This window comes from Herpailurus yagouaroundi, unplaced genomic scaffold (genome assembly GCF_014898765.1).
Source record: "Herpailurus yagouaroundi ecotype Mexico unplaced genomic scaffold, PumYag 162, whole genome shotgun sequence".
In the NCBI taxonomy this organism is placed as follows: Eukaryota; Metazoa; Chordata; class Mammalia; order Carnivora; family Felidae; genus Herpailurus; species Herpailurus yagouaroundi.
In genome coordinates this window covers 41,184,039-41,208,995 of record NW_024412403.1, presented here as the reverse complement: position 1 = coordinate 41,208,995, position 24,957 = coordinate 41,184,039, and the positions used below count along the sequence as shown (strand labels likewise).

The following is a 24,957-nucleotide window of genomic DNA, read 5'->3' as shown; positions in this document are numbered from 1 at the left end:
ATGAAGAAATAGAATTTTTTATTGTTGTTGTTATAGTCCAAGATTTTAGAAATTTCTTTTTGAGGGAAGACTTTAGGAAAGGCTCCTTCCACAGAGAAAATAATCAAAACCCAATTCCCAAATACGTCAAGAAAAATAATACTTCCATAAGATGCAAAGAGTACTTACAAAGCAAGGCTACTCAAAACATACTGTACGTGCTCACATTCATCTGGGAATGATGCACTGGCTGATGTGAAACAGCAAAGTGCAGTCTGAAGAACCTGAAGCTGTGGCAAAGGGACCTGCCATCTTCCAGCATAATCTTCAACCACCTGACAGGGAAGCAATCCAAAAAGTACATTATTATAGAAAATGTTTGCAACATCTCGAGTTTAAAAATTTTGATACTGTGCTCGCTTCGGCAGCACATATGCTAAAAATTTTGATACTACTAGATAAATTAAAAATTTAGTTCAGCATGAATACCAGTGACCTAAGGACAAAACATTATTTTCATAATGTATATCTGAAAATGAAATAACTATTATCTTTGAAAACGTGGAAAAGAAATATAGAATATGAATAATTACACTGTCCAACTGCCACATCTTTAACAAATTGTAACAAACATAACAAAGACCTTCACCTCCCATATCCAGCCTTTATCAAAACATCAATTATCAAATATTAAAGTAGCTAGACAATACAATACGGTAATAAAAAATTAGAAATGAGCATAATTATTATCATTACGATTTATTAAAGACTAAACTCTAGGGGTGTCTGGGTGGCTCTGTCAGTTGAGTCTAACTCTTGATTCTGGCTCAGGTCAAAATCTCAAGAGTCATGGGATCAAGCCATGCGTCAGGCTCCATGTGGAGTATTGAGTCTGCTTAAGATTCTCTCTCTCTCTCCCTCTGCCCCTCTGCCCTGCTCATGCTCTCTCTCTAAAATAAAAAAAATTAATCAATTAATTAAAATTAAATAAAAAAAATAATAAAGACTAAACTCTAAACATTCTGGCACTAATGAGTATTAAAGATATAGTGGCATGACACTCTGATTCTGAAAGTTTAAGGTGTACGTACAAGAGCTTTATGAATTTAGACAGGTCATTTCCTTCTCTATGCATTAGTTTCCTCACCATAAAATAGAGATAATAATGCTTATCTTGCAGATTAGAATAATTTATGAGAAAGCATTTTAGAACTATCAATTGCTATGAAATGTTAAGTATGATTTCTCATATGCAAGACTGCTATATTAAAACAATATATTATATTTTAAAAATTCATCATATAAACCAGGTTGGCAAACTATGGCCTAGAGGCCAAATATGACCTGCCACCTATTTTTGTATGACCCACAGCTAAGAATGAGATGTTACATTTTCAAATGGTTGAAAAAATATTTTGTGATTTCTGAAAATCAAATGAAATTCAAATTTTAATGTCCACAGAGCTTTACTGGAACATAACCAGATTCATCCATTTACATACTATCTATGGCTGCTTTCCTGCTATAACAACCAGTTATGTAGTTATGACAGAAATCATATGGTTCACAAAGCCTAAAATATTTAATTTCTGCCCCACTACAGAGAAAGTTTGCCAACTCCTGGTTTAAAAGCTGGAAAAAATAGAACAGAGTACAAAAGCCAAGAGAACACTCAGAGCTCAAAGACTTTTCACACTTATTACTTCCTGTTGGGAGATAATTTTCCATGGGTCTTTTGTATTTCTACAGTTTTTTTTGTTTTTTTGTTTTAAAAAAAAACTGGGGTGCCTGGGTGGCTCAGTCGGTTAAACGTTGAACTTCAGCTCAGGTCATGATCTCATAGTCCATGAGTTTGAGCCCTGCATCAGGCTCTGTGCTGACAGCTCAGAGCCTGGAGCCTGCTTCCAATTCTGTGTCTCCCTCTCTCTGCCCCTTCCCCGCTCACACTCTGTCTCTCTGTCTCTGTCTCTCTCTCAAAAATAAATAAACATTAAAATGACTTTTTTAAAAAATTTAAAAAGGCTCAACTGCCTTCATCTTTTCAAAGATATTCATAGGCAATAGCCTTGAAAAACAGAGATGATGTCTCCCTCCAGAGCCTGTTTACGATTTAGCATAATCATGATGTTCTCTCCCTCTGGAGCAAGGGCCAGGCAGATACACTTGTAGACCATTATAAAAGATTAGGGTTCCCTAAGCTTGGGTTTCCTCAACTATGATGAAAACCCACTGTTGAGTGCAGGATCCACCTTTGTCACTTACCTTTATGAGACTTGAGGGGCAAGGGGAACCAACCTGAGCATGAAGCTCATGCAGCTTGCTGTGCCATGAATAATCAAGTCCATTATCTCTGACCCAGGCTTTTCATGTTTTCTGCCAGCATCTGTGAAACTGCGACACACTAAACCTAGATAAAATTTTAGACCCTTCGTGGTTGACTGACAATTCCAAATTGCAATACCAGAAAGTTAGCTGGGAAGTAAAAACTATTACTAACTATGATGACCCCAAATAGGACACTTTTCTAAACCACTACAGGCCAAAAAAAAAGGTGGATAGACTGTCATTCCCTGCCTCCAAAATTTCTCTTCACTAGCATATTTGACCAGCTTTATAAACTCTTTTTGGCCACCATAACACCATTCTTTTTTTTTTTTTTTTAATGTTTATTTTCAAGTGATAGACTGTAAGCAGGGGAGGGGCAGAGAGAGGGGGAAACAGAATCCGAAGCAGGCTTCAGGCTCTGAGCTGTCTGCACAGAGCCTGATGTGGGGTTCGAATTCACAAGCCGTGAGATCATGACCTGAGCTGAAGTCGGAAACGCAACCGACTGAGCCACCCAGTTGCCCCTGACCAGCATAACACCATTCTGATACCACGTAAAATATAGGCACCTGACAGTCTCATGTTTTCCTGTCCTCCATCCCAAACAGTTTGCTAATCCATATCTACTTATAACCATACGAGGTAAGTTTATCTCCTTAGAAGATTTCTATTTTGTCAGCTTCTATTCTTATTATAGCTTCCCTTGTTTACCAATATTCAGCTACTGATATCTAATATACTGCCTGATCTAGCTGCGCCCAAACCTAACACAATAAAAAAGCCCAAACGTAACACATCAAACCTACTAGAGGTGTTGCCACAATATATTTGAAGGGATATAAACAAAATTAACTGAAATCTACATATCTTCTTACACTGTTTAATATCATGCCAGATGCTACTAATACAGTATAACATTAACATAACACTTTAAGACACACTATCACACTATTTCTCTTTGAAATATTTCCTTAAAATATGTGAAACCATACATTACATGGCCCTTTTATTTGAAATTTTTCTCCTGTGTGATCATAAACACTCAACTAATGAGACCAGATACCATGACATCATAATCTGAATGTGTTCTACCAGGTTGAAATGTAGCAAGCAACACATCTTCCTTTTTTCTTTTTCTTTTGCATTCTAATAAGTAACACTCTTAACATAACGGCCAGAATTATGTTGCAGTTGCTGCAAACAAAGTAAAATTTACTTGAATTACTAACATCAACATCTGCTATAGTTCTAAATTCTTCAAGAAAATGGTCTAAGGATCGAGATCAATAGTCCATTAGGGATTGGTAAACCCTCCCCTTTTTTTTGTTTCATTTTGAAGGGCATAACAAACTTACTGCAATGCAATTTACTATAATTTATAGAAACTATATGAACATTGCTGAAAGAAGTTACAGCGAAGGCCAAAAGCATGCCGTGATATAAGGGGAGTTGAAGAGACGGGCAGAACTACTGCCAAAGAAAGATGCTGGAATAGTGCAATGATCCTACAGCACTTTGTCAGCATTCCCATTTACAGGAGCATATACCCTGATCTAAAAGGGATATAGTATATATTATCATTAATTAATAATATTATAATAATTAACCAAGGCAAATTATTGTGAGAATGAGCACAGAGAGCACAGATTCTTTCTCTAGCAAAGCTGTCAAAACACAGATTTATTGTAAACCTATTAAGTTAAATTACATTAATTATTTAAGAACATTAAGATACATCATCCAAATTGCTACAGATTGACATGTGTCCCCCTAAAATTCATATGCAATATATGCATTGAATAAATTTGTTAATTTTATAAATACCTAAACATTATAATAGACATTAAGTTAGTCTTTTCTCCACCCCTTTCAATATAATTATGTTGTTCATGTTATAATAATAACTACTACATATATATAAATATCTCCTAGCTCTCTCTGCCCACTGAGAGAGCATAGGAGAAGTAACAACCCAGGAGCAATATATATACTTAAGGCACAAATCTTGGTTTCTAAACACTATTCTCCAATAAAAGAAACTTGGACTTCTCGAGGCCTCCTCCAGTAGGCCTGGAGCAGAGAAAACACAAGATGAGACTAGAACATTTTGTGGTGCCAGAAAGTAAGGAAAGGCTGCAAAAATGATGGGGTATAAGAACACAGGAGCCAACCTGAAGGAGCTCTTAACCACTAAAGCTGGAACAATTTAAGCAACAAAATAAATGATAGTACTGACTTTAGTCCATGGAACAAGATAAATATCCAGGAGTCCACAGTGATACAAATAACCAAATAAATAAATGTTAGAGATAAGACAGCTCTTCCTCGCCATAAAATCCCAATTACTAAACACAGAAGAAGAGACATAGAGAATCAGCATTAGGCAAATACACAGTAATGGATGCTACAGACAAGATCCATGGATCAATGCTAATATTCGTGAGTAAAAGTTTAAGGAGACACAGGATTTGCAGTCTCAAATTATCTCCCCCAAGACATTTACAAACTAAAAATAGAAAGACTGTAACTTAAGGGTACAGAATCCCCACACACACTTAACCAAATCATCAAAGTAAATATCATCAGTAACTAATACAACATATCATTATCATAAATCTCTTGATATGGCACATCAAGAAAGACACAATGGCATTTTTGTAGTACTTTTGCCAAAAATGCCTAACCTCATTCCAGTCATGAAAAATCATCAGACAAACCCAAATTGAGGGATGCTTTACATAAAACTAATCAGTACTCTTCAAACATGTTAAGGTCATGAAAGACAAGGGAAAGCTGAAGAACTAGTTGTTATTCACTGGAAGAGATTAAGGTAAATAACAACTAAATACAATGTGAGATCCAGAAAGAACATTCTGGAACAGAAAAATCATTAGTGGAAAAACTGGTAAATTTCTAAAAAGGTCTGTAATTTAGTGATTATTACAATAGTGTTGCTTTCCTGTTCTTGATAATTGTACCATGTTTTCAATAAGTACAAAAGTAGTTCAATTTTTAAAACTTGAAAACGGTTTTTTTGTTCTCACCTCTTCCTTCAAATTTTGGTGTTTTCATTTATTTTCTGGGGGCTATTTTATAACATAAGCACAATTCTACATTTACTTTCCCTACTTTGTTACCTAGCTACACATCAAGATTTACCCTTGCCTATGGGTATTTTTTTAGGGTCAGATGGAAAAATCAAGTAGATTAGCAGCAGTGTGGAAAGAGTATAGGTTTTAGAATTAGACAGACCTGGCTTTGTCACTTAGTAGTTACATAAACTTAGCAAAGTTATTATACTTCTCTAGGTTTCCTATAAAATGAATTTAATATCACCTAAATCACAGAGTGATTGGAGAAGAGAATATATTAAAATCTAGGATAATTCCTGGCACATACCAGTCCACTTTAAGAAAATGGCAATGGTATACTTTTTGACTGTTTCATTGTATCAGCATGAGCTGGTTAATTATTTGTTTCCCAGTATAATTAAGTAAAACAAACTTTATGCACTTTTAGCAAGCAGATAGGCCACTTCCAAATAATATCTATTCAAAAGCTACTGCTGAGTTTCAACTATTTAGTTCAATACCCCTTTACAAATGAAGCATATCCTAGATACAGCAATACAAATAAAATGCTTCATCATGCCTGAACAGATACCTGAGGATTCTTCTTCTTCTTTTTTTTTTTTTTTTAAACAGTTTTCCATTGAGAATAAAGAAGATAAAGAAAAGCTCTGCTCAAAACAAGAGTCACTGTCATTTGACTTTTTCTGTCAGGATAATCATGTCAAGAAAATCTAAAATTAAAGTCATATTTTAAAAATCCACCAAAATGGTTTAGAAATAGATCCTAATAAGCTAAAAGTTGTTTGGAATCTATGAAGGACATAATCTTCAGTAATAGACAACCTAAGACCCAGTTCTTTTGGGGGCTCAATTAAGCATATCGTTTGTTCAGCTCACTACTCCTTAAACAGATATTTCTGCAACATTAAAGTCTATAATAGGTTCTGTGAATGTAATAAGACTCAACCTTTCACAAAATGGAAAATGGAGTGAACATCTCTAAATCTTAATATTCCATACAATCTTACTATTAAAAGGAATCTTCATGATTATCTAGTCAAAGCTACAAACCAAAGCAGGAATATCCATTACAATACCACTCCCAGAAGTCTCTCTTCTCCTTGAGTTTTCTGCATCCATATGATGTGAGACAAGCCAGGGCCCTCCATGTGGTTACCAAAGTATCTACTTAAAGACCCACCTTTCTTCTTAAGTTAACCCAAAGAAGATAAGAAGTAGGCTCATTTTAAATGTTTTAGACAAATTTTGATCCCTGTCAATTTTTCATTTGATTGCAAACTCACTATGGAGAATGATATATTACATGGTTCCCTGATTAATATTAAAATTGGCACATAAAACAAGGGACCCCCAAAATATAAGCAAAAGGAAACGTATTTGAACGTCAAATCAGAATGTAGGGTGAACAAACCTCTGTGTGTGCCAGCAGGTAGTGGTATACATAGATGTGTGTGCCCATGATAATGACTTAACTAGCTTGGGCTAAGCAGAATTCTGCATCTGACTTCAATTTAGCATGGCCTCTCAAGAAATGGTATCGCAGGTATGGCTGAGGCACTGATTTTATTAAATTTTTTTAATGTTTATTTATTTATTTTGAGAGACTGTGCACACGTGAGCAGGAGAAAGACAGTGAGGAGACAGAGAATCCCAAATAGGCTCTATGCTCTTGAGGAGCCCAACACAGGGCTTGATCCCATGGCCCTGGGATCATGACCTGAGCCAAAACCAAGAGTCGTATGCTCAAACGACTGAGCCATCCCTTTGTTATTGATGTTTTTTAAATTTCCTTTAGTCATATAGGGGTTTTAGATACTAATAAAATTTATGTTCTTTTCTTATGGAAAAATTTTTGTTTTTTCTGACTGGTTTCTCAATCATACCTACAAGCCAGAGGATTAAACTGAAAAGTTGGCTGAATTGCACACGTCTTAATACACTGGTGTGTGAATGCCTAGCCTTTAAATTGTTAGTGCTATGGAGTATTATTCAGACATAAAGGGGGAGTTTTGGAGGGATGGGTTAAATAGCGGGTGGGGATTAAGGCATGCACTTTTTATGATAGTATGGAATTGTCAATTCACCTGTATTGTACAACTGAAACTAATACAACACTGTATGTTAAAAAATAATAATAAAATTTCTAACTATGATATAAACTAGAATATAAAGATAAATAAATAGTCCTAGATCAGTTGACCTAACTCTGTCCCTCTCCCTCTTAATTTTGTTCTCAAAGAGAAGTTCTTAGATTCATGTGACTTATCCAAAGTCTTTTCTTTTTTAAATGTTTCTTTTTTTTTTTTTTTTTAATTTTTTTTTCTCAACGTTTATTTATTTTTGGGACAGAGAGAGACAGAGCATGAACGGGGGAGGGGCAGAGAGAGAGGGAGACACAGAATCGGAAACAGGCTCCAGGCTCTGAGCCATCAGCCCAGAGCCTGACGCGGGGCTCGAACTCCCAGACCGCAAGATCGTGACCTGGCTGAAGTCGGACGCTTAACCGACTGCACCACCCAGGTGCCCCTAAATGTTTCTTTATTTTTGAGAGAGAGAGAGAGAGAGAGAGAGAGAGCGCGCAAGCGCGCGCGCAGGGGCAGAGGAGGGACAAAGAGAGGGAGACACAGAACTTGAAGAGGTCTCCAGGCTCTGCATGGTCAGCACAGATTCTGATGCGGGGCCCGAACTGAGGAATTGTGAATTCATGACCTGAGCTGAAGTCAGACACTTAACTGACTGAGCCACCCAGGCACCCCTTGTCCAAAGTCTTCTAAAGTCACTGTCATAATATGGTCTCCAGTAGCCTCTGGAATTAACTACATAAATCTAATCAAGGATGTAGAAGTGAAGATTTTATCTGAGTTCAACGAAGATAGCCAGTAGATTGTATCAAGTAAATAAATGAAGAGTCAGATTCCTTATTATATAGGGCATAAGTCACATTCTTAGACTGAAGCTGAAGGAAAATTCAATGGAATTATTAGAAATTCAAAGGCAAAAAGAGAAATTTAAAAGGTTTATGCATCAAATACTAACTTTAGGTACCATGTTTGCTCAGTCTCAAGAACGAAATTTGTTTAAAAATGATACACTTTAACGAGGCACCTGGGTGGTTCAATAGGTTAAGCCTCTGACTTTTGATTTTGGCTCAGGTCATGATTTAACAGTTTGTGAGATCGAGCCTCACAACAGGTTCTGCACTAGAGGCATAGAGCCTGCTTGGGATTCTTTCTCTGCCTTTCCCGTGCTCGCATGAACTCTCTCGCTCCCTCTCCCTCTCTCTCTCAAAATAAATAAATAAACACTTAGAAAAAAAGATACACTTACAATTACAATAACAGTGAGAGGGTTAAATAAATAAAAGGAGGTCATATTGATAAAGATGGGAGAGAGGTACTACCTTAATAATAAGGTCACTATCAGAATCAAGACTAGATATCTATACACCAAAAAGCAACAGAAAGAAGAGATCAAGGAATCAACCCCATTTACAATTCCACCAAAAACCATAAAATACCTAGGAATAAACCTAACCAAAGAGGTGAAAAATCTATACACTGAAAACTATAGAAAGCTTATGAAAGAAATTGAAGACAACACACACACATGCGCGCGCGCGCGCGCACACACACACACACACACACACACACACACACACACAAGTGGAAAAATATTCCATGCTCCTGGATTGGAAGAACAAATATTGTTAAAGTGTCAATACTACCCAAAGCAATCTACATATTCAATGCAATCCCTATCAAAATAACACCAGCATTCTCCACAGAGCTAGAACAATCCTAAAATTTGTATGGAACCACAAAAGACCCAGAATAGACAAAGCAATCTTGAAAAAGAAAACCAAAGCAGGAGGCATCACAGTCCTGGACTTCAAGCTATACTACAAAGCTGTAATCATCAAGACAGTATGGTACTAGCACAAAAACAGCACTCAAATCAATGGAACAGAACAGAGAACCCAGAAATGAACCCACAAACATATGGCCAACTAATCTTTAACAAAGCAGAAAAGAATATCCAATGGAATAAAAACAGTCTCTTCAGCAAGTGGTGCCTGGAAAACTGGACAGAGACATGCAGAAAAATAAACCTGGACCACTTTCTTACACCATACACAAAAATAAACTCAAAATGGATAAAAGACCTAAATGTCAGATAGGAAGCCATCAAAATCCTCGAGGAGAAAGCAGGCAAAAACCTCTTTGACTTTGGCCACAGCAAGTTCTTCTTACTCAACACGTCTCTGGAGGCAGGGGAAACAAAAACAAAAATGAACTATTGGGACCTCATCAAGATAGAAAGCTTCTGCAGAGAAGGAAACAATCAACAAAATGCAACCGGATGGGAGAAGATATTTGCAAATGACATATCAGATAAGGGGTTACAGCTATAAAGAACTTATCAAACTCAATACCCCAAAAAACAAATAATCCAGTGAAGAAATGGGCACAAGACGTGAATAGACACTTCTCCAAAGAAGACATCCAGATGGCCAACCGGCATATGAAAAAAAGGCTCACCATCACTTATCATCAGGGAAGTACACATTAAAAACACAATGAAATACCACCTCACACCAGTCAGAATGGCCAAAGTTAACAACTCAGGCAAGAACAGATGTTGGTGAGGATGTGGAGAAAGAGGATCTCTTGCACTGCTGGTGGGAATGCAAGCTGGTGCAGCCACTCTGGAAAACAGTATGGAAGTTCCTCAAAAAATTAAAAGTAGAACCACCCTGCGACTCAGCAATTGCACTACTAGGTATTTATCTAAGGGATACAGGTATGCTGTTTTGAAGGGGCACATGCACACCAATGCTTATAGTAGCACTACCTTCAATAGCCAAAGTATAGAAAGAGCCCAAATGTCCATCGATGGATGAATGGATAAGGAAAATGTGGTATATATATATATACAATGGAGTAATACTTGGCAATCAAAAAGAATGAAATCTTCCCATTTGCAACAATGTGGATGGAACTGGAGGGTATTATGCTAAGCGAAATTAGTCAGAGAAAGACAAATATCATATGACTTCACTCATATGTGGAATTTAAGATACAAAATAGATGAACATAAGGGAAGGGAAGAAAAATAATATAAAAACAGGGAGGGGGACAAAACATAAGAGACTTTTATTTTTTTTTCCTTTTTTTTTTTTTTTTAATTTTTTTCAACGTTTTTATTTATTTGTGGGACAGAGAGAGACAGAGCATGAACGGGGGAGGGGCAGAGAGAGAGGGAGACACAGAATCGGACACAGGCTCCAGGCTCTGAGCCATCAGCCCAGAGCCTGACGCGGGGCTCGAACCCACGGACCACGAGATCGTGACCTGGATGAAGTCGGACGCTTAACCGACTGCGCCACCCAGGCGCCCCCATAAGAGACTTTTAAATACAGAGAACAAACTGAGGTTTGTTGGAGGGGTTGTGGGTGGGGGATGGGCTACATGGGTAAGGGCCATTAAAAAGACACTTTGTTGGGATGAGCCCTGGGTATTATACATGACTCACTGGAATCTCTACCCCTGAAATCATTATTGCACTATATGCTAACTAACCTGGATGTAAATAAATAAACAAACAAACTAACAAACAACAACAAAAAAGAATCAAGACTAGGTAGGAAAAAATAAAAAGGAAATACATATTTACCAGAACTATGTACTCTTAAAGGTGGAATTAAGGGGGGAAAGGATATTTTAGTTGTTCCTCATTAGAAAGAAAGGGTGACTAGTTCCAAAGGTATGCAACAGAGGGATAGAAGGTAACTTTGGATGGAAATCTCACAGTGGACCAGACTGGAAATCCAACCAGGGCAAGATACTCTTTTAAAGAAATTGAAAGCCCATAATAAGAGCAAGTGGAAAACACACCTTGAAAATTATTATATAAGTAACATAAAATCTGTACAGATTTGAAGATTAAAAAAAAAAAAAAAAAAAAAAAAGCTGGGAGATTACCTGAAAATGCCTGAAGCATTTAATGGGCATTTCAAATTACTAGTTATTATGAAAGGTAATATATAGTACGACATGGTGCCACAAAAGAAAGTGCCCCAGGAACTTAAAGTTAGGCATGAGGAAGTAAATAAGGAAAAGCAACACTGAAGAAAAACAAAGAGGTCAGTCCTAGGTCTGAGGTTGAGCTGATACAATTTTCTTAAGTCAGGGAGATGAGAGGGGGCAAAATCTGTCTGATAATGAATGCTTTTTAATGAACTCAGAATTCCTTGACTTTTCATCTGTTACATTATGGGAGACCTTACAAGAGGTAACTGCAGAATATTAACACCTGGGCCCAAAGGCAAAGAGAAAGGAAAAGGAAGACAAGAGAGGCTAACATAAGAAGAGGCTAAATGTAAACAAAAACAAAAAACAGCTATGTTTATCTAAAATGGTGTAACATACTATTGCTGAAAGGAATGTGACAAAAGAGAATGTTTACACTGCCAGTGAAGTAGAACAAATTATACAAGGCCCAGAACAGTTAAAAGGCAGAGTAAAGAAAAGGTCTAGAGGAGCAAGTGGCAAAAAAGAGATACTGTCTTCACTGGGCTCCTATGAGCACAGCCATCAGAAACATCAAAGCAGCTTCATTTCAGGTACCTGTTTATGATTATCATCCAAATAATACAAATATGGGGCACAACAGGAATGCTTTTACGGTTTTAGCTCAAGAAGCCTAAGAATTTCAGGGAAAATGGCAACAGCCAAGGTAGCACAGGACTAAAAATGTCTTGGCACAAGGTTGGGGACAAAGAAATCCAGACACAAGGATAGAACTCTGGGGCTCTGGAGATTGCAGGGCTGGGGCTTTGTGGAGATGGTGCTTTGCACACAAGTAAGTGACACACTATTTACAAGACAGTATAGAAGCTGAGCCACCAAACAGAACGCACACTGATTACAGCACAGGAGTACCACGACTACACAGAAGTAATGGAAATTAAAAGCTTTTAATATGAAAAAAATCTAAAGGAGAAACTTTAAGTACAACCTAGTGCCCAATGCTGCTATCCACAGAATTTGCAAACTTTGCAAGGCAGGAAGTAGAAATGTTTAGATTAAGTCTCTCACTGCCACCCAAAATATGGTAAACGTACAGCGGCACTATTACCACTTGATGAATTTTCCTAGTAAAACTTAGGTACAAATTACAGACTCTGGCAGTTGGCAGAACTAACTGGCACCCCAGTGATTTGAAACCAAAATTGACTTGATACCCTGTTTTCTGTGTACCCATCTTCCCTGTGATAGCACCAAAGCCTACTGGCAAAAGTAATGAGAGTCAACTGGACTATGTTCTAAGTTAAAAGAATAACTGTTGTAAATGTAATGGGTGTTAGATTGGGTAGAGTAATAAATTTTTGCCCTGCTGACCTTCTGGATTCTTTAAAAAGTTAATACACAAGAGAAATTGGGAGGTGTGAAAAAAGCCACTCGCAATCAAAGGAAGACAATCCAAGCTGTAGCTCCTGAAAACCGCCCCAGCTCTAACCATAGAGAGCCATTTGCTCTGATTAAGCAATACTCTGGGAAAGGAAGATTTTGGGATCCTACCCTCTTTGGACTCTAGAATTTAATTTCTCTTTGTGAACTTGATAATCGGAGACAATTCATTTCATCAATTTGATACATTATTATTTTTGTTGACATTAAAACCTGAAATTTTAAACTTAAAAACATACATAGGTAAGTGAACTCTCAAATACAGAAGTCTCCTCTATTAAAAAACCTTTATTACAAGTACTGAAGTATTGCTAAAAAGAGAAAAGAAATTATGAGTTCTGTATCATCTGTATCATTGGTTACCTAAAAATGCATTGTTTTTAAATGGGAATGTGTATCCTGAACATTAATAAAAATGTCCATTGTGACTAGTGATTAACAATTTCTGTTCCTTTTTTTAGAATGCACTATCTCTTCAAACCCAAAACTCAAACTTTACTGTTTCTTTAGATCCCTTAATTGCTCCTCTACCATTTACTGTTAGTATTCCATCATATTCCTTTCATTCCTTTCATTCATCATATTCCAGACATTTCAACTAGAAACCCAATGCAAATTCATAAAATTCTTTGTTCCTGTCTCCACATTTAACCACATGCTAAATTCTTTATTTCCGTATTTTCTGAAACTGTTCTGTCTCTCCATTTTCATTGCCACTATCCAGTCGGGCACTTAATTACTCCTTTTCCGAAATACTCCACTAGCTTCCTTTTGTCTAGGCTTTGATTCATTACCTTTGCGAGTGTTTTAAAACGGTATTTTAAGGTTAATAATGTACTGTTTTGCCCTTAAACCTACAGATCTTCCTACAAAATTCAAATTCCTAAACCAAGATCTAGACCAATCCATTTTTCCAATATTAATATGTATCAATACTTTTCTGAATGTCATGTTCTGGTCTAGTGGTTCTCAAACTTTAGTATGCATCAGAATCATCTGGAAGGCTTGTGAAAAACACAGACTGCTGCACCCCAGCCCAAATTTCAAGATTCTGTAGGTCTGGGTGGGGCCGAGAATTTGCATTGCTAATAGTGTTCACATTCCTGTTGGTCTGAGAAATCACACTTTTAAGAACCACAGCTCTACACATAATTAACTACCCCATTCATAAATCTACTTTTCACAAATTATCTGCTCTACTTATAATTTCTCCTACTCATACCACTTCCTTTTTCATGTCTACATTTAATACTAACAATTCTTTTTATTTATCTTTATTTTTTATTCTTTCTTTTTTTTTTTTATTTTGGAAAGAGAGAGAGTGCACCAGCAGGGGAAAGGGGAAGAGGATGGGAGAGAATCTTTTTTTTTTTTTTTAATGTTTATTTTTGACAGAGAGAGAGAGAGAGAGCGAGCAAGCGGGAAGACGAGCAGAGAGAGAGGGTGCTAGTCAATTTGAAGCAGGCCCCAGGCTCTGAGCTGTTAGCACAGAGCTGACACAGGGCTCGGACTGTCAGACAGTAAGATCATGACCTGAGTCAAAGTCAGGCGCTAAACCAACTGAGCCCCCCAGGTGCCTGGGGAGAGAGAGAGACTCTTAAGCAGACTCACGTTCGGCTCGCAGCCCAATTTGGGGCTCGATCACACGACCCTGGGATCATCACCTGAGCCAAAACCAAGAGTCAGACGCACAACTGAGCCACCCCAATACTAACAATTTTCAGTACTGAGACTCAGTTCAAATGTTATTCACTAAAACTTTCCCAAATGATGACTATTAGAAGTCATTTCTCCACATGAACTTGTAGAGGACTTAACATACATAGTGTTTATTGCACTAACCACCATTTCCCTGTTTCAGGTTTATTTTTATTTACTCATTCATTTATTCTAAACTTACTGAATGCCTACTGTGTACCAAGTATCCTAATACTCTCGTTTTTAGTGGAAGGAAAATTGGTAAACAAATGTATGTTAGATAGTGTTAAATTCCCTGGAAAATAAAACACAAAGTAAAGGAAAAAGAATGCCAGAAGTGGGATGCTACTTTACACTTTATCTGGGGTGTTCAGGGAAGGCCTCCATCTCTCTTATAAAGGACACTGAACAGGGTCTTAGAGAAAACCATATTCATATCCAAATAAAAAGTGTCACTGGCCAATGAAACAAAAGCTAAATGCAAAGGCCAAGGGCAGGAGCATACTTATTCAAGCTGAAGGGCAAAAATGCTAGTGTAGCTGAAGGTAACTAGTGGAGGCAAAGAGTCTTATGAGACTAGTCAAAGAGCTAGACAAGGGCCTGATCATGAAGCACTATAGTCCACGGTAAGAATTTGGGGTTTAATTCTGAGATAGAAAAGCATGGAAAGTTTAGAAGAGATCTCACTCTCACATCTTGAAAAGGATCACTTTGGCTGTGTGGAGAACAAACAGAAAAAGTAGAAGCAGGGAGATAAAATAATCCAGGGAAAAGATGACTGTGGTTTGAATCAAGGTCATAACAGTACATGCAGTAGTCAGATACGTCTTTTCTCCCTTACCAGATGATTCAGTTCCTTGAAGGCAGGGGTTATGACCTTTTCCTCCCTAAATCCCCTAAAATCAGTAGGATGAAGCTTTTCACAGTCACAGCCAATTTTTTCTTTTAGGAATACTTTTTTTTTTTTTTTTTAATTTTTTTTTTCAACGTTTATTTATTTTTGGGACAGAGAGAGACAGAGCATGAACAGGGGAGGGGCAGAGAGAGAGGGAGGCACAGAATCGGAAACAGGCTCCAGGCTCTGAGCCATCAGCCCAGAGCCCGACGCGGGGCTCGAACTCACGGACCGCGAGATCGTGACCTGGCTGAAGTCAGACGCTTAACAGACTGCGCCACCCAGGCGTCCCATCTTTTAGGAATACTTTCTACAACACTTTCATGGCACTTTACATATCTAGATCTATGCCTAAAATAAAGAGAATTCAATTGATATAAAGAAAAAGTAAGTTATATACTATTGGACAGACACGTTATGCATTTTATAAGCACCTATTAAGTTATGAGTACTCAGCAGTTGAAGGTAACTTCAGAATATAAAAGAGAACAAAGTATATCAAGACTTTAAGAACAAAATAACTTTAGTTAATACAGAAAATTAAGAAACTAAAAACAAGAATTTATTTTTTTCATAAAATCAAGAAGAATTAAGAAGGGGCTGCATAGTAAGAGTTAAGTGCCTAGAAGGGAAGCAAAAATTGCATATCCACTCTAAGTATACAAACACTGGATGACACATAGGAAATCAAAGTAATGAAAAAGAATGAGTTTTAAGATTCTTATAACTTAGTTCTACCTAATTTCTTTTTTAGAACTTTCTCCCCTCTTGATTATAAGTTATGTATGCTCACTGTAGTAAATTTGGATAATATATGAAAACATCATCCATCATTGTACTGCCCACATATAACCACTGTTAACATCTTAGTATATTTCCCTTCAAGCTGTGTGACTTGGGGTTAGTTGCTTAACCTCTCTGAGTCTCAGCTGCACTATTCATAAAATGAAGACAAAAATAGTACCTATCTCACAGGGTTGTTGCAAAGAATAAATGAGAATCTAGGACAGGGGCTGACATAGTTTTTCTTAAAGAGCCAAAAAGCAGCTTATGGACCATATACATTCTCTAATCCCAACCAGTCAATCCTGCTGTTGTATCATAAAAGTACTCACAGAAAATGTAGAAATGAAGGCACATACTCCAATAAAGTTTTATTTATAAAAACAGGCAACACTGCATGTGTCACAATGGCTTATAGCAAAAGTTCATAACCTTTCAGCATGTTTGGATTGTTGGGTTTTTTGCTTTTTTTTAGAAAGTTTTTGAAATTGTTAAGAGGATCTGGAGAAAAAAAAAAAAAGAAATTTAGACCTGCTACCAAAGAAATGGCAAATACAACTTTTTGCAAATAATTTCAGAGTTCATAGACTTTCTGAAGTATATGAATGGCTCATATATATGATCATCAAAAAAAATTCTATTTCTAATGAAGCAGCTCATGTGATTTATCTTCACCACACTTTCCTTCTCTACAATCCACATGTGAGCACAGTGAAGACTGCACCAGCCTACATTCAAACTGTGTAATCCTGATGCCAATTTTTCCACCTAGTTTTTATTATATCTTCCTAAGTCATTACATAATCATCAAACACATCATTTATTAAGCCTGAATAATATTTTAGTTTACGAAGGTTTGAAAAGTTTTCAACGATTTTAGGGGCGCCTGGGTGGCGCAGTCGGTTAAGCGTCCGACTTCAGCCAGGTCACGCTCTCGCGGTCCGTGAGTCCGAGCCCCGCGTCGGGCTCTGGGCTGATGGCTCAGAGCCTGGAGCCTGTTTCCGATTGTGTGTCTCCCTCTCTCTGCCCCTCCCCCGTTCATGCTCTGTCTCTCTCTGCCCCAAAAATAAATAAACGTTGAAAAAAAAAATTAAAAAAAAACAAAAAAAAGAAAAGTTTTCAACGATTTTAAATGTTCTGCTTGCTGTTCCATTTTCAATTCATTCCTTTCTTTAGTTATAATTAATGCTATGATGAATAGCTTTACATCCAAATTTATATTTCCTCAAAAATGAATGCATTAAGGAAAATTACTAAGCCAAAAAGTAAAAGTTATTTTTTGTAATGTTTGTAATATATTTTGATGAGAATGGTTGTGATGATATTTACTCCCACCAGCTGAAAATGTTATCTGTTTCACTACTCCTTCATGAGCATGGAATCTAAATTTCAGACTTTACTTTTACCTGAGAAACCTTTGGGCAAGTTTCAAATCATGGTAAAAGGATAGATAACAAAATCTAAAAACGAATATCCACTGTATCCTGGATTAGTAAGATTTCCACATACTTAAGGTTCTATGTAAGTAATATGGAGAGTAAGAAACCTTAAAATTTATTTTTTTTTCAACGTTTATTTTTATTTTTGGGACAGAGAGAGACAGAGCATGAACGGGGGAGGGGCAGAGAGAGAGGGAGACACAGAATCAGAAACAGGCTCCAGGCTCTGAGCCATCAGCCCAGAGCCCGACGTGGGGCTCGAACTCACGGACCGCGAGATCATGACCTGGCTGAAGTCGGAAGCTTAACCGACTGCGCCACCCAGGCGCCCGAAACCTTAAAATTTAATCATTTATGGGGCACCTGGGTGGCTCAGTGGGTTGAGCGTCCGACTTCAGTTCAGGTCATGATCTCACAGTTGGGTTTGGGAGTTCGAGCCCTGCATGGGTTTGCTGCTGTCAGCCTATCAGCGTAGAGCCTGCTTCGGATCCTCTGTCCCCTTCTCTCTGCCCCTCCCCCACTTGCACTCTCCCCTAAATACATACTTTTTAAAAATTAATCATTTAAGATAAATATCTAAAACATATTCCATACTCTCCTGCCTTCAAAACACAGTAACACAAAATAACTTCTACTGGTTTGTAATCATCATAACTTGCATTTTAAGAATAAACACTATAATGAGCCACTGCTTCTAAGAGAGGTATATCCCATTTAGGTGGGCTGGGAGGAAAATCTAAAAAGGTTGAGAATCACTTTTATTTTTTTCAGTTTATTTATTTATTTTGAGAGAGACAGAGTGTGAACAGGGGAGGCACAGAGAAAAAAGGGAGAATCCCAAGAAGGCTCCATGCTGTCAGCACAGAGCCCCGATGTGGGGCTGGATTTCATGAAAATGTAAGATCATAACCTGGGCTGAAGTCAAGAGCTTAATCAATTGAGCCTCCAAGAATCACTTCTTAAAGAAAGCTTCTGATAGCTTAAGTTTGATTTTTTTTTCTCTCTCTCTTTTACATTCATGAACATCTTTAGTTTCTGCTGCCTTGAGTCTTTTTGAATCACTATTTCTACTCAGTCCATAACTGCTTTACCAAATACATATGCTACAATAAATACCAAATGCATATTCCTAGGTACAATATGATGTATGCGTATACTGAAATAACTAAGTACACAGGCTCTTGACAGGCTGGCCAGATTCGAATCCAATGACCACATACTAGTTATACACAGTGACTTAGTCAAGCCATTTAATATCTCTTGGTCTTAGTTTCCTGATCTGTAAAAGGAACAATGGCAAATAATCTGTAGGGTAGTGGATTAAGTGATTAAAAAAAAAAAACAAGTAAAATGACTTATCACAGTATCTAATACTTGGATAACACTCAATATATGACTTATGTATACATATAGAGAGCATTCCAATAAAATAAATCATTCAGATATTAAAAATACACACACATCAGTGATGATAGTGATTAATGAGTATTTAGAACATTTCAACTTTAAAATAGACAATGGTTAATTTTAGTAAACTCTAGTTATAGAAATATATATTAATAAACCGTGTAAGGTAGCACCTGGGTGACTCAGTCAGTTAAGCCTCTGACTCTTGCTATCATTTCAGATCCTGATCTCACAGGCATGAGATGGAACCCCACATTGGGCTCTGCGCTGACAACTTGGAGCCTGCTTGACATTCTCCTTCCCTCCCTCTCTCCTTCTCTCTCTTGCTCACTCACTCTGCCCCTCCCCTGCTCACTCTCACACTCTCACTCTCTCTCTCCCTAAACAGACAAACAAATTATGTAGGGGCACCTGGTGACTCATTCAGTTGAGGTTCTGACTCTTGATTTCAGCTCAAGTCATGATCCCAGGGTCATGGGATGGAGCCCCATGTTGGGCTCTGCATTGAGCATGGAGCCTGCTTAAGATTCTCTTTCTCCCCACCTCTGCCCTCTCCCCTGCTCACACTCTCTCTCTAAAATAAAATATTTTTTAAATATATTTTAAAAAATAAAAATAAGGGTCTCCTAGGTGGCTCAGTCAGCTAAGCGTCTGACTCTTGGCTTCAGCTCAAGTCATGATCTCATGGTTGCTGAGATTGTGCCCCATGTTGGACTCTGTGCTGTGAGAGGGGAGCCTGCTTGGGATTCTCTCTCTCCCTCTTTCTCTGTTCCTCCTTCATGCATGCACACACCCATCCTCTCTCTCAAACTAAATAAACTTAAAAATAATAATAAATTTTAAAAATAAGTAAAAATTTTAAAACTGTGTACACATTTCATAAGGACATTATATATACCCATATATATACATATATATATATATATACCCACACAAATTTTTGTGGTATATACAGCAACATTGTGCACCTATTCATATCTACAGTAGTCCCTCCACCTTATCCTTGGGAGATACATTCCAAGATACCCAGTAGATACTTGAAACCACATATAGTACAACAAACCCTATAAATACTATGTTTCTTCCTATACATAAATATCTATGATAAAGTTTTTTTTTTATTTTTAATGTTTATTTATTTTTGAAAAAGAGAGAGACAGAGCATGAGCCAGGGAGGGGCAGGAGAGGGAGACACAGAATCAGAAGCAGGCTGCAGGCTCCAAGCTGTCAGCACAGAGCCTGATGCAGGGCTCCAACTCACAAACCATGAGATCATGATCGGAGCTTAAGACAGAGGCTTAACCAACTGACCCACCCAGGCTCCCCTCTTAAGATAAAGTTTAATTCATAGTTAGGCACAGTAAGACATTAGCAACAATAACTAATTATAATGTAGAACAATTATAACAATTCCCTGTAACAAAAGTTATGAGAATGTGATCTCTCGTTCTCTCTCTCAAAAATATCTTATTGTAGTGTGCTCACCCTTCTAATGATGATGTGAAATGATAAAATGCCTACATCATGAGATGAAGTGAGGTAAATGACATAACATAACATAGTGTTAGGCTACTAATGACCTTTTGACAGTATACCAAAAGAAGGAGCATCTGCTTCAGGACCACAGCTAACCTCAGGTAACTGAAATCGCAAAACAAAACTGCAGATAAAGGGGGCTACTGTACAGACATAACTACTTCTCTTCCCTCTCTCTTTCCTCTTTTCATGTCTCTGTACCATGTTTTACCACAAATGGAGCCAGAAAATGAGCCTGTCTCCCGCTTTCTCAAAGTTAATTAACTGATCTATTATAAAATATCACTTAACCCTGAATGAATATAACTAATCATGTTCTCCATGCCTTCACCTACCCAGGTAAGCAATGCTGAACAAAAGTACAGACTAGTGGTTACTCTACATTCATAATCAGCAAACTCAAATGGTTCTGTAGGTCAGTAAATTCTACCCATATCTCTAAGAAGCTACAACTTTGGAACTCCATTCACATTAAATCTCCAACCAGCGCCACGTACTCTAAACAGATGAACTTTCCTGCTACCCCAAAATTCTATATAAAGCAACCCCTACATTTGTGTTTTGAATCTTATCTTTCCTTCTCTTTTTGGAATCTTATTTTATAGATTATCCCTTCTTTCTTTTGTAGATTTACCTCTGCCTTTCAAATTAATCATTTTTATCAGATTTTAAACATGCCAAATTCTCACGTTTATTTTTTTAAATCCTCAGCTTTAATCTATAAGCTCTCCTCCTTCTACCTATCTTTTCTTCTCCTTTAAAAGTTATCTATACTTACTGTCTCTCTTTCTTTGCCTCTCACTCCTCAAACTACTCCAGTCTGATTCCTACTTCCATCACTACATCAAAACAGCTCTGCTTAAAGTCACCAAAGACCTCCATGTTAACTCAATGGTTGGATCTCAATGGCTTTCAATGTCAAGCACCATTCACTCTATCCTGAAACATTCTCTACCCTTGATTTCTGTGATACCATAGTTACTTGGTTTTCTCCAACCTCTTTAATCTTTCTCAGACTTCATTTGAAGACTCAATCTTTTCTACCAGGCAACTGTACTGCGTAGTCACTGAAGATTCATTTCTAAGTCCCCTTCTTTTCCCACTCCATATTATCTCCTTATGTTAGCTTATACATACACATGGCTTCAAATGCCATCCATTCACACTGCTAAGATGACCAGACCTCATTTCTGCACTCTGGATTCTGTAAATCCAGGTATCTTTAAGATCTCTCATTCGATGAGAAAAGGCATTTTAAATTCAACATGTTCAAACTAAACAAAACAAAGAGTCTCAGCAGACTTCAACTTGCCCAAGAATCCAAAAATAGGCAAGTGTCTTGTAGGCCTCTGCTTTATAGGATTGAATACCCGTACTTCATAGAACTTATCAAAGTGATAACTGTACACAAAAACATGGACAATGACTGTTTGCTTACTACTATATATCCAGTGACTTCTATAACTGACAAGCTTCGACTATAATATCAATGACTTTTTTCCCTACAGCCTAAAAGGAAAGCCTTTTAGCTATTTTCATATTCACCACTGCTTTGGAGAGTTGAGTGTACTGAGTGCTTGCACAGAGTGTCAGTGTACCGGACTTTAAGGTCTTATGTAACGAATTATACAGACTGACCTCCTCTCATGTTTAGTTTGCCACCAGTATTCCACCATGGCTCTAACCAGGTGACATTGATTGGGTCTCACACTAGGGAACAGATCCATACTGAATAGAGTACACTGGTGAAACAATGAACTGACCTGTCAGAGAAATAGGGAGCTAAGGAATCAATGTGATACATATTACATGAAAGCTAAAGGTTACCTATCTAGTACTAGATTTATTAGAAATTACGGAACTTAAAAATACTCTCCAGTGTAGAGCAGGTACTACCATAAATGACTTATAACATAAGTAGGATCTGTATTTAGTTAAATAAATTACCTCAGATTTCAAATGTCCTAATATCCTTACCATTACATATTAGTATACATTTAAAATGGTATACCAATTCACCATATTTTACTGATCACATTGGTTTTTTCAAATAACTTTCCAGACACAGATTTTGCCATAGTTTTATTAAATTTAAAATTCTTTTTGCTTTTGTTTGTAATTGCTAAGGTATAGTTTAGCACTTTTTGGCAGGAAAACAAAGATTCAGTGCCAACAATAATAGTACAACTGGTACCTCACTTCTGTTTGGCAGAACTGCAAAATGATGGTATCATTAAAAAACTTAAAAGCAATAAACTTCATTTAAAAATATTTTCTTCTACCATTTTATCTACAAAATTAAAATGGAGATCAATTTTTTGAAGCCAGTATGACTGATGATGGTTATTAGAAAGCAGTATGGACATACTTTCACTGTAAGACTGTGTATAAAGAAGTTATTTAAATTTAGGGTCTCATTGGTTTACCTAAAATGACCTTCATAAGTTCACTTAACCAATTCATTTTTTAAAAAATGCACGTACTTTTAGGAACCAAGGAGTTAAATTTCATTATACTTAATTAATCTGGCATTTAGTGCATTTATTTACAGAAAATAAGATACAGAGGTAGAAAGAGAAAAAAATAAAACGTGGACTTTTTAATGTTCATTTATTTATTTTGGGAGAGAACAAGAGCATGAGCAGAGGAGGGACAGAGACCGAGGGGGAGAGAGAATCCCAAGCAGGCTCCACACTCAGCACAGCGCCCAATGTAAGGCTTGATCTCACAAACTGTGAGAACACGACCTAAACTGAAATCAAGAGTCGGAGAGTAACGGAGTCACCCAGGAGCCCCAAAATGTGTTTTTTATACTTTATTTTTCCTCTGATTATAAAGGTAGTTGGTTTAACTAAGAAAATATAAAAAATAAATAAGTGTAAAGAAAATAATCAAATTCAGCTATAAACTTATCACTAAGAAGTTATCCACCATTAACAACTTGATATATTTCTTTTTCAGTCTTTTTTATATACAGAAGTGACATTACCTGCTTCCTGTGTTTTTTTCAGTAGTTATTATACAACGAACAGTTTTCATATGAATAAATATTCTTTAAAAACATGACCGTTGGGAGGACATAGGATTCTACTATATGTAACAACTCCCCTAACTGCTCATTAAGGTTGTTTTCAATATTGTAATGTCATAAGGAAAAATTAGTACCATTCAATTCTGAAAACCAACCTAAAACATATTAAACAACAATAGCAACAACAACTGAGATCAACTAATCAACTAACCTATAACCCTAAGTTATAAATTATAATGTTATAATTATATTAATGTAATATAATGTACATAATGTAATATATTAATATAATACTAATTATAATAAATTAATGTGTTTCTATGGAATTCACCCTTTATGAACACTGGAAATATCCCAAATGTGTCAAATTTTGAAAACTATCTTTGAAAAGCTAAAATTTTAATTTGCAATTTAGTAATAAAAAAATTATTTTGCCAAAAGGAACAAAGTAAATTTGTGTGATGAAATTTTTTCTAGCTCTGAATATTCACTACAGAGTATATCAGGAAGTAGGATACTCTTTTTCAAAAGTAAATAAATCACTATGAATTAGTTTCAGTTCTTTTCCTTTTCATCATGTCTATTATTCTTTGCTGAGCTGAAAAACTAATTTGAGACTCCTAGTTAAATGTGGCAGATTGAACACACATTTATTTCTGCTCCCATTTGAAAACTCCACTGAAATAACAGTAAAAATATTTTTGTTTCAAAAGAGCTTAACTCACAAGGAAAAAAACAATGAAAAGGGAGAGATGACAAGATTTAGATAGCTATTATTTAGAAAGGGGGAAGGAAATTTGGGAACAAGCTAATTTGTACTAAAGAACACCAGAAAATCTCAGGAATGTCAAACACCACATATCTCTAAAAGTGGAGGTGAAAGTAGAATGAAAAACAGACCCATGGAGTCTCCCCAAGATCCCTTCCTCTACTAAATCAATGTAAACTCCAGATTCTCTGGAAAGGCTAAACTATAAGAGACTTAGAAGTAATAAGGCAGAGGAGGAAGGGGTTAGAGGGTAGGGAAGTGGATATAGAGAAAAGGGGAGGAGTGGTAAATTCAAAGTGTACAAACTGAACAGTGAGATGGTAAGGTACTCCCCATCTCCTCCATCAAGTAGGCTGGCTAACTGATCATATCTACAACTAGGAAAAAAAAATATTTATAAACATGGAGGTAAAGATCACAAGAGCTATAAAAGAGTTGCAACTGATTGCCTTTGGGAAATGTGTGGGTTAAGAAAGGGACAGTATATGCTGCTTTTTATGATAAACCGGGTTAGGACCACTAGTAATCGCTCAT

The 24,957-nt window shown here is 36.9% G+C and overlaps 1 protein-coding gene across 2 annotated transcripts in view; it reads right to left on the bottom strand.

The window, feature by feature from the left end:
- The window catches only part of ZNF654 (zinc finger protein 654), a 97,296-nt gene that overhangs the window by 66,464 nt on the left and 5,875 nt on the right, over positions 1-24,957 (bottom strand). For both annotated transcript variants that reach the window (XM_040484230.1, XM_040484231.1), the window contains exon 2: positions 169-314. In XM_040484230.1, the coding sequence (XP_040340164.1) occupies positions 169-314 (146 nt within the window). The remainder of the gene's footprint in view (positions 1-168; positions 315-24,957) is intronic.